Consider the following 12381-nt stretch of genomic DNA (forward strand, 5'->3'; position numbering starts at 1 on the left):
AAACTTTGAAGTTGGCTTGAGAAAGCCTAGTCTGAAACATTGAGTTTAGATAGTCAGGATTAGATACAGTAGGTGTTCATAGCATGTGGCTAGCATGATTTAGCACATTGCTAACACTGGGTGACCAAACGTCCACTTTTTCTCTGACACATTCTGGCCAGGATTATATTGCCCAAAATGTCCAGGTTTTCATACTCGCTGAATGATCAAAAACTAGTATCACTTTGACAATTCTCCATAGATCCCACCTTCTTGCATGCCACAATTCGTCGATTATGTACAATGCCTGAATGTTATTGGTCAAACAACTTTTTGATCATTACATTCAGCAAGTATGGAACAGGAAAACAAAGCCAAAACCTGGTTATTATAGGCAATATATAAATCCATGTTAAATCAGTCTAGCAATGCTAAATCAAGCTGGCAAAATGTTATCAACACCCATCTTAGGTCCCTAGCTAGTGTGTTTTAAGAATGAACAGCATGTTGCTAACATGTTTCTAAAATGATTCGTTTATTTGCTAGCATGCTGCTAATCATGTTTCTAGTATGTTGCAAGCATGTTTTTAGCACAGTTAACATGTTGCTAGCATATTTCTAATATGATTAACTAATCTTAACTAGCCTTAAGCATGATTAGAATGTTGACATTTTGTTATCACATTTCTAGCATTATTAGTATGCTGCTATGATGTTTTAAACATGATTATGTTGTTAGCATGTTGCTAACATTTTTCTAGCATGTTGCGAGCATGTTTTTAACACGATCAGCATGTTGTAGATGTGTTTCAGTATGATTAGCATGTTTTTAGTATGATTTACTATGTTGTTCTACTAGAGCTTTTCTGCTAGTTTTGACATTTTTAAATTAGTATTGGAGGCTTGGGCTCAGCTGTTAAACTGTCAAATCGAGACAAGTTACACACTTGTGCCATCAAACTGTTGTATAAACACAATATCACATTCACACTGCTGTATATCAGCATGCTGTGACATATCACAGCCACTCGTATGATATTGCTCATATAAAGAATAAAAGTAAATAAATGTTTACATGACTTTGAGAAAATTTTGCCTCTGCTGAAGCTAGAAAAAATTAAACAAATGACCATCTGTACAAAAGATTTATTTCACTAGTTACATTTAAGGCTTAAATATAGTGCAGGAATAACAGTGTTATTGTTGTCAAATTCATCAATTTTAGGGGAAAATATATATATAAATCTGAGCTGTATGCCAAACACCCTTTTTTAACTCTAAGCTGAAAACAGGCTCAGAGTTTTTAACATTTCATTGTGTTTATTTTGAGGTTTACACAAACATCTAATTTTTAAAGATGTCAGGCTTGTGGACTCCACAGTAGACAGTCTCATACATCACAATGGAAACGCTGGCTGTCTAACACAAGTCACAAAAAAGTTGCACTTGAAGATCCTGATCAATTGTGCCTCAAAGTTTCATTTCAGCCCTGAACCTTTCACAGGCTAGTCAAAGTGCAATAAAGTGTCATTTGTTGTGGCCCACAGCTACACAACACTATGAACAACAAAAACAATTGTAGTTAAAGCTCCGTAGTCTTAAGAGCTGACGTTTCTACAGTTCATGTAAGGCCTGGATGGTTTGGTATCTTGCTGTGCACAGTCAACGTCGCTTGTTACGAGCAAAAACTAAATAAATACAGTGCATACATGCATAAAACATGAGGGGCTGATAAATAAGGCTCTGATGTGAGGATTTAAGCTCCAAACATGATCTCAATTACCCTAGAGACCTAAAGTCCAAACCATTTCAGAAGTCCTGATCCTGCTGGGCTGCACTATCGCCCCGGATGTTCGACAAAACGACTCAAGAGGCAGTCTACAAAAAGTCCCTGCATGTTGATTTTAGAAACCCATTAAGACTAAAGGGTTTCTAGCATTGTTGCAGAAGCATACACAAATGAACATTTCATTTGTGACTACTGTGCCTATTAAATTACAGGAACAGTGATTCTCAGAAATGAAAAAAAAAAAAAAGTCCTCTCAATATCCGTTTTTTCTTCTTCTCACTTAAAGAGTTCTTTACAGAGCGGCATGTGTATGTTCTGTTTAATAGCAGCATAGGGTCTGCTATCAATAAGCCTTGACGTTCACTTATATTCATTAGCCGTCAGGTTTAAAGTATATTCCTTACCAAACTCCCCTGGCACTGAGATCTCATACACACAGGACTGGCCCGCGGTGTAGTTGCGAGGGTAGTTTGGGGACAAAATAGTGCCCTCTGAACCCGTCGACCGGCTTCCACATGGAGCTGGAAGAAACAAACAAAGGTTAAATTCAGTGTGAATGCATGCATATATCCAAAACACACCCAAACACAATGTTAATGGCAGACTAAATCATTTATTGCTTGTTTTACAGACCAGTTAGCATGTGGATCAGACGCTCTTTCTTGTTTCAGTGTGTTTCAAATTCAAACAAGCCAGAGTCTTTTAAATAATGCAAAAACATGTATGCATGCATGTATATTTGTGCATGTGTGTGTAATTAAATTAAATATTAGATTAAATACTTAAACTATTGTAGACGTAGGTGAAATTACTGTAAAGAAAAATAAAAGCTAAACAGAAATATAAAAATACGTTGCACTTAATTACTAAAACTAAACAAAAATAAATAATAATAAAATACTATAATAGTATATGAATACCAATACTATATATTATACTAAAATAACGCTAATACTATACTATATTAATAGTATAAAATAACACTTACGTGATGCAATTGTTTAAATGTGTTTCCAACAATTATTTCATTATTTAAATAATTTAATTATTTTTGTCATACACATTTTAGATAAAATGTTTCTTTATAACATTCTGATGAACAAGTGTCCTATATGTAATTACATTATATCTCAATAATATAGCTAAATTAAAACCTTTATAAAAGTTCATGAAATAAATGAAATAATTTGAAAATAATTTATATAATTTAGTGTCATACCACCTTGTAAAGAATGTTCATGCTAATAATAAAAATAAATACTTTCTTCTGACACTTTATTTAAAAACATTTTCATATAAATTACATTTCCATTTCTGCCTGAGGGCCAAAACTAGTCCTTTATTTTTTTTAACAGATAAGTCCCACTTTAAGGCACCGACAGGAGACTCTATCTCTTGCAAGTCAATAATTTTTTCTTTAAACAAATTTGTCCAGAATAACAAGTATATAAATAAAATAAAGTCAAACTTTGCTTTGTGGAAAGTGAAAGAAAGAGTCCACCTTTAACTGGAGGTTCATTTGAGGAGAAACTCTGTACCTGAACCATGTTTAACAAAGGCAACACACAGCATGGTGTAAATCTATATAATGTGGCACAATATGACATCTGTGCAAGGAGTGCTAGAGTTATAGCAAGCATTGTTAACAGCGCTCAGTCATTCATCAACCAGCTAGAACAGAATTATAGGCCTGACAATAATACTTTTCAATCTCATACTCTAAAATACAACCTATAGGGTCTTAAGATACAGTCTTTATGCAATCATCGATTACAGGGCTTTTTGAATTATTCCATTAACAATAAGTGAAACAATTAAGCATAATACAAGAGAAATGGGCAAAAATAATTGCGGCAAAAGGGGAATAAAAAGTGATTGGGATCTAATGGAGGAGGCAGAAGCTTTCATCCAGTCATACGAGTCTGCAAAATATAAATCGTTCTTTAGAGTGACATTTATAGCCTTTGACTTACACAAGTGGGAAAACTGCTGCCCTGTTTGCGTTTTTTGATGCGAAATTCAAAGTCTCAATGTGGGTTTATTATTGCTGATCCCACAATATTCTGTGGTGAAATATTAATTTGAAAGGATTAGCAAACAAGACGCGGTGACAGAGTCAATACATCAGAGCACTGAAATCATTCACTCCTAAGTCGGAGGACATCATCATTTGTGACTCATGTTATAATTGTTCATCTCTGCAGATGACAAGAAAAGTGTTTACAATGTTTCATGTCAATTTAAACATCTCCCAGCTCTGGAGTTTCACAAATCTATAAATGTAGACAGCATCTCAAAGGAAGAAGTAAACACATGCAGTGTAAAACTCATACAATGACTTTCAAAGGGTGCTGATTTCTTTCCAAAAGTTCTTATATTATTGAGATCCATCTTTTCACACAAATGACACTTGAGGGATTCTTTTACACAGCTATTACAAAAGCTTCAAACGTTCACTGATGCTTAAGAGAGCAACACGATTGGCCGCATTAAAGATCTGGGGGTGGAAACTTATGAGAAGGATGATGATGTGTAAATTTTGCCTTAACATCTTACTTCATTCCGCACTGTCCTTCAGAAATTACTGACATTTTTCCCAGAAGACAAAACAAATACTATTTACCCTGATCATTCAGTTCCAAAAATGTTCACCCCCTGCTCTTATACAGTAGTTCTTCAATTGTTCTCAGTGTGAAAACAAGCACAGAAAAAATAACTTCTGTATCAGAAGACACAGAAACTCATCCAGGTAAATACACACATTAAGAAACAAGTGTACACAAACTTTTGAATGGGGTCATTTGTCTGCATAACATCTGTTATGTAGCTTATTCAAAGCACTACAGTAAAAGTGAGGCAAACAATGCAATTGTGTTCTCATTTTGTTAAAAATTACATTTTGCAGAAATATACACAGACTGAATATATATCTTATCTAACTTGAACTGAGACTTGATCATTTCAGTCTTTTGAATAAACTGTAGCTCTCAATATTTATAAGAACCGAAGCAAGAGACAGTAAAAATTGTTTTCAAATTACCAAGGCATGTTTTCATTTGAGTTTCTGTCCTAACTCACATTAGAGAAAAAGATAGTAAAACTAGTCTGGTGATCAGTCTCACTTCTAGACACTTGATGGCCAAATAAAAAGCACTTTAACAATGTTGTCAAATCACTGCGACTATATTTTAAAGATCTAATAAATCGCACAGCTCTACACAAAGCCAGATCATGAGTATATTTTGTTCTGACTTCAAATGTGAAGGATCAATCCTATCAAACTCCCCCATAATTCACACTCTGCACATGTACACCGTGTCCCCGCCGTCTCTAGAGGCACAAGTAAGATGAAGTGCATAATCCAGCATCTCTTCACACTGTGAGCTGGTCTCACAGCTGGAGGAAGTGTAAAAGAGAGCCGTCAGATGCCCCATCAAGCCCTTGTGGGTTTGTGCGCACATGTGGCAGCACAGTCCATACACCAGACCCCAGCACAAACACATCCATTATTAATCAATGCTTTCCAGGCGGAAGAGCACAAGCCTGAAACAACACCTATGAAGAGACTGGCAGGAATGAAGAGTGTTGGCCACTGTCTCATCCTCCATGACAACACAAAGAGCAGAGTAATTGGCAGGAGACTAGCACTTGAGTCATAAAAACAGAAAAATGTCTAACTAGTGTTTAGTGACACAACTAACTGAAGGCTTCTTCTGTAATCTGACAAATGTGAACGTGTAATAGGATATTCCATTTAAAAATAAGGATCGAATGCTCACAACGTCTGCATTTATTTAATCCAAAATTACAATAAAAACAGTAATATTATGAAATAACGTTACCTTCTAAATAAAATGCTTTCTATTTCAATGTCTTTAAGATGCTGCTTAATATTTTTTGTATGTATTTTTCAGGATTCTTTGTTGAATAAAAGTTCAAAATAACAGCATTTATTTGTAATATTACAAATGTTTTTTTTTTTTTTTTTTTTTTTTACTGGTCACTTTTGATCAACAATACATCCTTGCATGAAAGTATTAATTTAGTTATAAAAAATAAAATAAAAATTAAAAATTAAAAATAAAAATGTAATAATAAGTTCACTTGCCCCAAACTTCTGAATGGTAGTTTATTATGGTTTACACAAACACACTTTTTTTTTTTTATATTGATGATCACTTTGCAGTCATAGAAATAAATTATATTTTAAAATAGGTTCATATATTAAACATTTCTTTTAAATTGTGAAAATTGTTTTTAATTACTTTTCAATAATACTGTTTTACAGTTTTTTTTTTTTTTTTTTTTTTTTTCAACTTTAAAAACAATACTAAAAAAAAAACCTTGGTCACACTATTTTAAAGGGTCAATTTTTTTTTGCTATTAGCAAACCATTAACTATGACTTTTTCCTCAAACTGCTAATTTGCTGCTTATTTATAGTTATTAAGGTAGTTTTAGATGTAAAGATTAAAAGTGCGACTTATAGTCCGGAAAATACGGTAGGTTTAAAATTACAGTAGGTAGCCTACTGGGTAGGATATGGTCATGCAGAATATGTGGTTTATAAGCACTAATAAACAGCCAATATATTAATAACAGACATGCCAAATAAGAAACTAGTAAATAGTGAGAACTGGTCCTTATACTAAAGCGTTACCAAAATCTTAAATACATGTATATACCAGAATAGAGTCATGGAGTTTTATTCAGCGTTTACAAAGAAAAACTGTGATTATCAGACTAGGAGTATGTAATAAAACAGCAAACAGAGTTAATATTGATTAAACCTTCTAAAGTCAGCAACTAGTTAGTAACACAGCTGTTGCTTAAATAAAATTTTACTTTCGTCTTCAGTCCAACTCTCCCAGGCATACTGTAGCTAAAAACATCACAAAATATGCTGAATATAAAGTCTTTCTATAACATTTCCACTGTCTCTTAGGAGATGTGGGGAGCGATGCTTTATATCAGCAGCTCTGTGAAGATCATTTGGAAAATAGCACAGAACAATGAGCCATTACTGAATCATTGTGAGTTGTTACCCACTGCATTGTAACCAAAAACCATTGCTTTTGTTCCAGCGGACTGGCGGCTCATTCCATATGATGCATTTCCAACACAAACTCATCCAAAGAGGGTTAGCAAGGCCAGCCATGCATGCAGAAAAAACTCAGAAATCAATAGACTAGCCTTCAGTCCATATCTGTGCGGTATCAATTCAAGGCTGTGTCAGACGCCTCATGCACAAACATGTGAAAACTTCTGTGCCATTTCCATACCACCCACTTGTGTCCTCTATTAAATACATGGAAACAAAGAACTACATTTCTGTTTGCACAGGGAACAAATACAGGATTTTGACTGATTCATGGTTATCTCTACCAGATTTCTCAACTAGCTTAAAGGTCAGTTAACACCAAGAACCATAACTATAATGATAATGATAAAGATATAGTACTAAAAATCGTTCTCAATATTAAAGAATAGCCACTCCACAACTATTTCGATAAAGGCACAGAGAAACATTATCACTGAAATCACTTTCAAAAAGATTTTTTTCCAGCTGATGAACAATAAAAACATGGACGATATTGTCCACTGGTGTAGACGCTAGTAATCGTTAAAGTTAGCTCTATAGTTATCGTTCTTGGTTGAACGGGACTTAAGCCTATAGCAATCGTCTCTTGGGCAGCCAGCTTCATCAGAAAGACCGTACACCACTTATAACTTGATAGAATGCAATGTCATGAAGTCATCTTCAACTGTAAGATTTCTTCTGAAAAAAATACATATAATCTAAATCTGTATAACATTCCTAGATTTCTGACCCTTCTGCTCATCCAGTCACTCGACTGTAGTATATAATGCCATTTTTTTTTCACAATCCAATCAATTCAATTTTTTTCAATTTTTTTATTTTATTTTGTAGTTTAATTTTTTTTTTTCATTTTTGTTAATTCTTTTGATATTTATCTTTTATTTCAAATACTGAAACATTTGTATTCGTTTTATAGTTAATAGCAATACCACAGAATCGAATTAATATTCAATGTACTAAATCAAGTCCTGTTTTGAATTTTTCTTATTGGATATGTTAATGCACAAGGAAATATTACACACTCAACAACGTAATTTTAAGTGCAACAGAACCAATACCCTAGAAATTTAAGCATGTTACCTCGATCCTATTCTACATGCAAATACTTTTAGTAAGTTTATTCAATGGTCGTCTTGCATTTTAAATCAACATGAAATCAAATCTGAACTGATTAAACTTCTTAATATGCATCACTGACCTTACGAAGAATGGTTCATCAGTGCACTGCACATTATTCCACATTAAAGGGGGGGTGAAATGCTATTTCATGCATACTGAGTTTTTTACACTGTTAAAGAGTTGGATTCCCATGCTAAACATGGACAAAGTTTAAAAAATTAAGTCGTATGTTTGAAGGAGTATCTTCTGCCGGAAGAGCGCGCGCTCCCGTATAGCAGAGCACTGAGAGCACAACAGACTTCACTGATCAGAGCGAGAGCGTCGCGAAATGTCACAAAAGGAGTGTGTTTTTGGTTGCCAGGGCAAGAAAACCCTGCACAGATTACCAAAAGAGAAACAGCATTAAGGGACCAGTGGATGGAGTTTATTTTTACAGAGCATCAACTGAGTTGTGCAAGTGTTTTTGTTTGTTCCCTGCATTTCGAAGATGCTTGTTTTACAAACAAGGCCCAGTTTGACAACGGATTTGCACATTGTTTATTTCTTAAGGATGATGCAATCCCAACGAAAAAGGATCACGATCGTGTGTTGGAACCGCAGGCGGTGAGTAAAACTGCTTCAAATATCTCTGTGTTGTTAACTTAGCTATCGGCGCGTAAGCACATCAAGTAAACAACATGCGATGTTGTCATCAAACTGCACTTTCCACATGTACACCTCAAAAAAAATAAAAAAATAAAGACGACAAAGTGGAACTTAGTCATTTACCAAAACCGCTAAGCAAATATGTACAGTTTCAGTACATACCACATAGAGACGTCGTTGCGGATTCTGCTCTTGTTAAATTTCAGCCTCGGGATCTGATTCTGGATCATAAATAAACGGCTGAATCTGACTGTTAGCCGTGGTTTGTTTTGGATGATGGTTTGGATGATGTCTCAGTTTCCAAACGCTCTCAACGCAAAAGCCTACTCGCGCTCGTGATTCTTTAGCTCCGCCCACACGTCACACCTCCAGCCGGTCGTGTTTTTCCGGGAAAAAATGGTACAGACTATCTTTCTCTTATGAATATAATAAAACTAAAGACTTTTTGGAGTTATGAAGGATGCAGTACTACTCTATAGGTACTCAAGATTAACAGGATATTGAGTGAAAAGGAGCATTTCACCCCCCCTTTAAATAGTTTTTATCCATAACCTTTCAGCAAAACGTTTTGACTTGCTCTGCCTGTGAAGCAACTTATCAAATAAATAACTAAATAAAATCAAGCTCCTTCCTACACCATAAAGAAAAACTTCACCTTCTTATGTCTGTGGGATTATGGATTTGCACGTAAATAAGGTGATCTTTTTATAGTTATTATCAGGGTTTTGTTGACACTCATTAAGAGTTCGTAGATTATGCCTAATCAGCCGATGTGTAAGGTCACACAAATGGCTTAAATAGTGTTCTTTTATTAGCTTAATGTCATCACACCTCGATTTTGCCCTTTTCTGACAGTTTATTCACTAATGTGGCAGAGTTCTAGTATGCAGTTTATGGATTTTTGAACTTTTGCCATCTGGCCGGCGTCTCAGAGCCGCAAATACCAGAACAGCAAGGCACAAAAACAGTTTCTTCCCCCAGGCAATCTACCTCATGAACAGTTAAATGTTCCCCACTTATGCTTATGCAAACAAGTGCAACATCCTTATATTTATTTGTTACCCCTCCATCCTAGTACATCCCTGCATCTTTTTCAATCCTATTCCATTATCATTTATAGCACAATTGTATATACACTTATTTATTTGACTACCTTTTTATTTTTTTTATTTTTTTATTTTTATTTTTTATTTTTTTTTTGTCTGTGTGTTGGTGTCTCTGTGTACTGGAAGTTTATGTCACTAAAACAAATTCCTTGTATGCGCAAACATACTTGGCAATAAAGCTCTTTCTGATTCTGATTCTGATTCTGATTCTGATTTGTAAAGTTTATTTTTCAAATGACTCTTTTAAAAATGTATCAGTGTTTTTGGAGTACATGTAAACACCCTTGTGTTGATCTGGGTGAAAAGAAAAACTGCAATTCTGACTTTCATTTAAAAGCAAAACTACTGTAGGATAAAACGCACCAACAGACGCTGTATTCCACACAGTTCCAAAAATAGAGCGTCACGCAGGGACAGTATTTGGGTCGTAAGGGGATGTTCTAAGCACAATACAGATGGGAACGTGAGCGTACCTTGGCAGCTGGGCAGAGCTCTGTTCCACTCGGGTCTGTTGGTGCCGCCCATGACACAGGTGAGACTGGAATAACCCTGGAGCTGGTAGCCTGGATCACAGTGGAAGGTCACAGTGGAGCCCAGCTTATAGTCTCCTCCCAACCGAGTGCCATTCATCACGCTGCCCGGGTCAAAACAGGCCTCACGCAGTTTAGCTATACGGGAGAGGAACACAAGACATATGGCGTATGATAAAGCTGTAGAAGATGAAAAGATCTGAAGGGATGAAAATGCCAAGCGGTGAGTCAGTGTCAACCTTTGAAACTTTCCAGTTTGCGCTCAAGCATCTTGAAACCGTATATCATGACAATTTTAAAGGAACCGTTCAACCAAAAAATGAACACTCTATAATCATTTACTGGCCCTCGATTGATAAAAATCAATAAGTGCATCTTCTCAAGGACACAAATCCAGTTTGATAACAGCCTCTTTAACCACCAGGCCGAAACAAAAGAGCAATTACCTTTATATTCCAGATGGAAGCCTGTGTAGCTCACGGATCCGTCGCTGCGGAAGGCAATGTGCATGATGTTGGAGCTGCTTTCTACCTTTTCTGGCAGCTTGCTGTCTTGAAATGTGCCAATCAGCTGACCGTTGCTGTGAGGTCCGTCGTAGATGTACAAGAAGTCATAGTTTGGCTCAATGCTGAAACTGAGAGAAGACAAGTATGGGATCAAAACACCGTGCAAGCAGTGATCTATTGACTTTCTACGCAATTTACTCCTCCTGAAGGATTAGTTTAACAACAATTGAAAATTCTGTCAGCGTGTCATTGCAAATCATTGCACACAAAGGGGGTGACAAAAAAAGCCATCAAAAAGTTAGATTTTAGAAAACTATAGAAGTGGGAATGTACTGCAGCACACAGTCATTAAAACTACTTTGACAGCACATATGGTGTATATTTTAACTTTAATATGGTTCACTACGCGCTGTTGTATAAAAAACAGCTGTGTGAAGATTTGGAAATAGCATACAGGTTTGAAACTATCCGCAATGATAGAAACGTGCCTTTTGGGTGAACTAACCCATTTAATATTGGAATACACTACAAAAATGATTTCTTATCCAATATTTTCATCTTGTTTTTCAGTACAAATATCGAAACATTCTGAAATTAAGATCCATTTACGTGAGAAGAGAAAACCGGTGTGGCGCTCGTGTTGTTGTCAACAAGCAGACTTGATAAATGTTCATGTTTTCAGTAGGATGCTGCTTGTTTTTCATCTTTGCTGTTTTACACTAATCACACATTATTAGCATTTATTCATTAAAAAAAAGACTTCATTTCTAAGGATTTTTTTCTTATTTTGCATTACAGTGGAGCTTTACATACCCCTTGCAGAATATACAAAATGTTAATAACTGAAACAAAATCATGAAGAGGGATCATGAAAATTGCATGTTATTTTTTTATTTTATTTAGTACTGTCTTGAATAAGCTATTTCACGTAACTGATGTTTATACTATATATATCAGATGTACATACTCCACAAGACAAAATAATAACTGAATGAATTGACCCCATAAAAATGACACCATTCAAAAGTTTTCATACCCTTGAATCTTAATAGTGTGTGTAATTTCCCGGACGATCCATAACGGTTTTGTATATTTTGTGGTAGTTGAGTCCCATGTTGGTTTTGAGCAGTTCAACTGCCTGCTGTTCTTCAGAAAAATCCTCCAGCTCCGGCACATTCTTTGGTTTTCCAGCATCTTTTACATATTTGAACCTTTTCTTCACACAATGCATTGTTCTTGAGCATCAGCACGTTTTAACCTTTTGTAATAGTAATGCATGAGTCCCTCAATTGTCCTCAGTGTTAAAAGGCGGATCTCAAAATCATAGTCCCTCATATAAACATACTCAAGAAGGAAAATTAGTTAAGGGATTGTTTTCTGGAAAAATAAATCTAAATCAAGTAGGCTTATGTTTAAAACAAGAAAAATATCTAAAAATAAGAAAAATAACTCAAGATTATGTTTGATCCCATTTGCAGATTTTTTTTCTTATCTTACGCATAAACTCAAACCCTTTTTTTTTCAGAAAAAAAGACTCAGTGTGTTATATAATTTTTAAAAGTACTTTTTCTTTTAAATTAAATTACAAATACAAATATCTAAATATT

The 12381-nt window shown here is 35.1% G+C and overlaps 1 protein-coding gene across 1 annotated transcript in view; it reads right to left on the reverse strand.

Annotated features, from left to right (window-relative positions):
• Window positions 1–12381, reverse strand: part of LOC127975250 (CUB and sushi domain-containing protein 3) — a 244953-nt gene that overhangs the window by 111118 nt on the left and 121454 nt on the right. The window contains exons 29-31 of the mRNA XM_052579149.1: window positions 10715–10902; window positions 10212–10406; window positions 2173–2289 (exon numbers count right to left, since the gene is read on the reverse strand). Of these exons, the coding sequence (XP_052435109.1) occupies window positions 2173–2289; window positions 10212–10406; window positions 10715–10902 (500 nt within the window). The remainder of the gene's footprint in view (window positions 1–2172; window positions 2290–10211; window positions 10407–10714; window positions 10903–12381) is intronic.

This window comes from Carassius gibelio, chromosome B16, assembly GCF_023724105.1.
Source record: "Carassius gibelio isolate Cgi1373 ecotype wild population from Czech Republic chromosome B16, carGib1.2-hapl.c, whole genome shotgun sequence".
NCBI classification, from domain to species: domain Eukaryota; kingdom Metazoa; phylum Chordata; class Actinopteri; order Cypriniformes; family Cyprinidae; genus Carassius; species Carassius gibelio.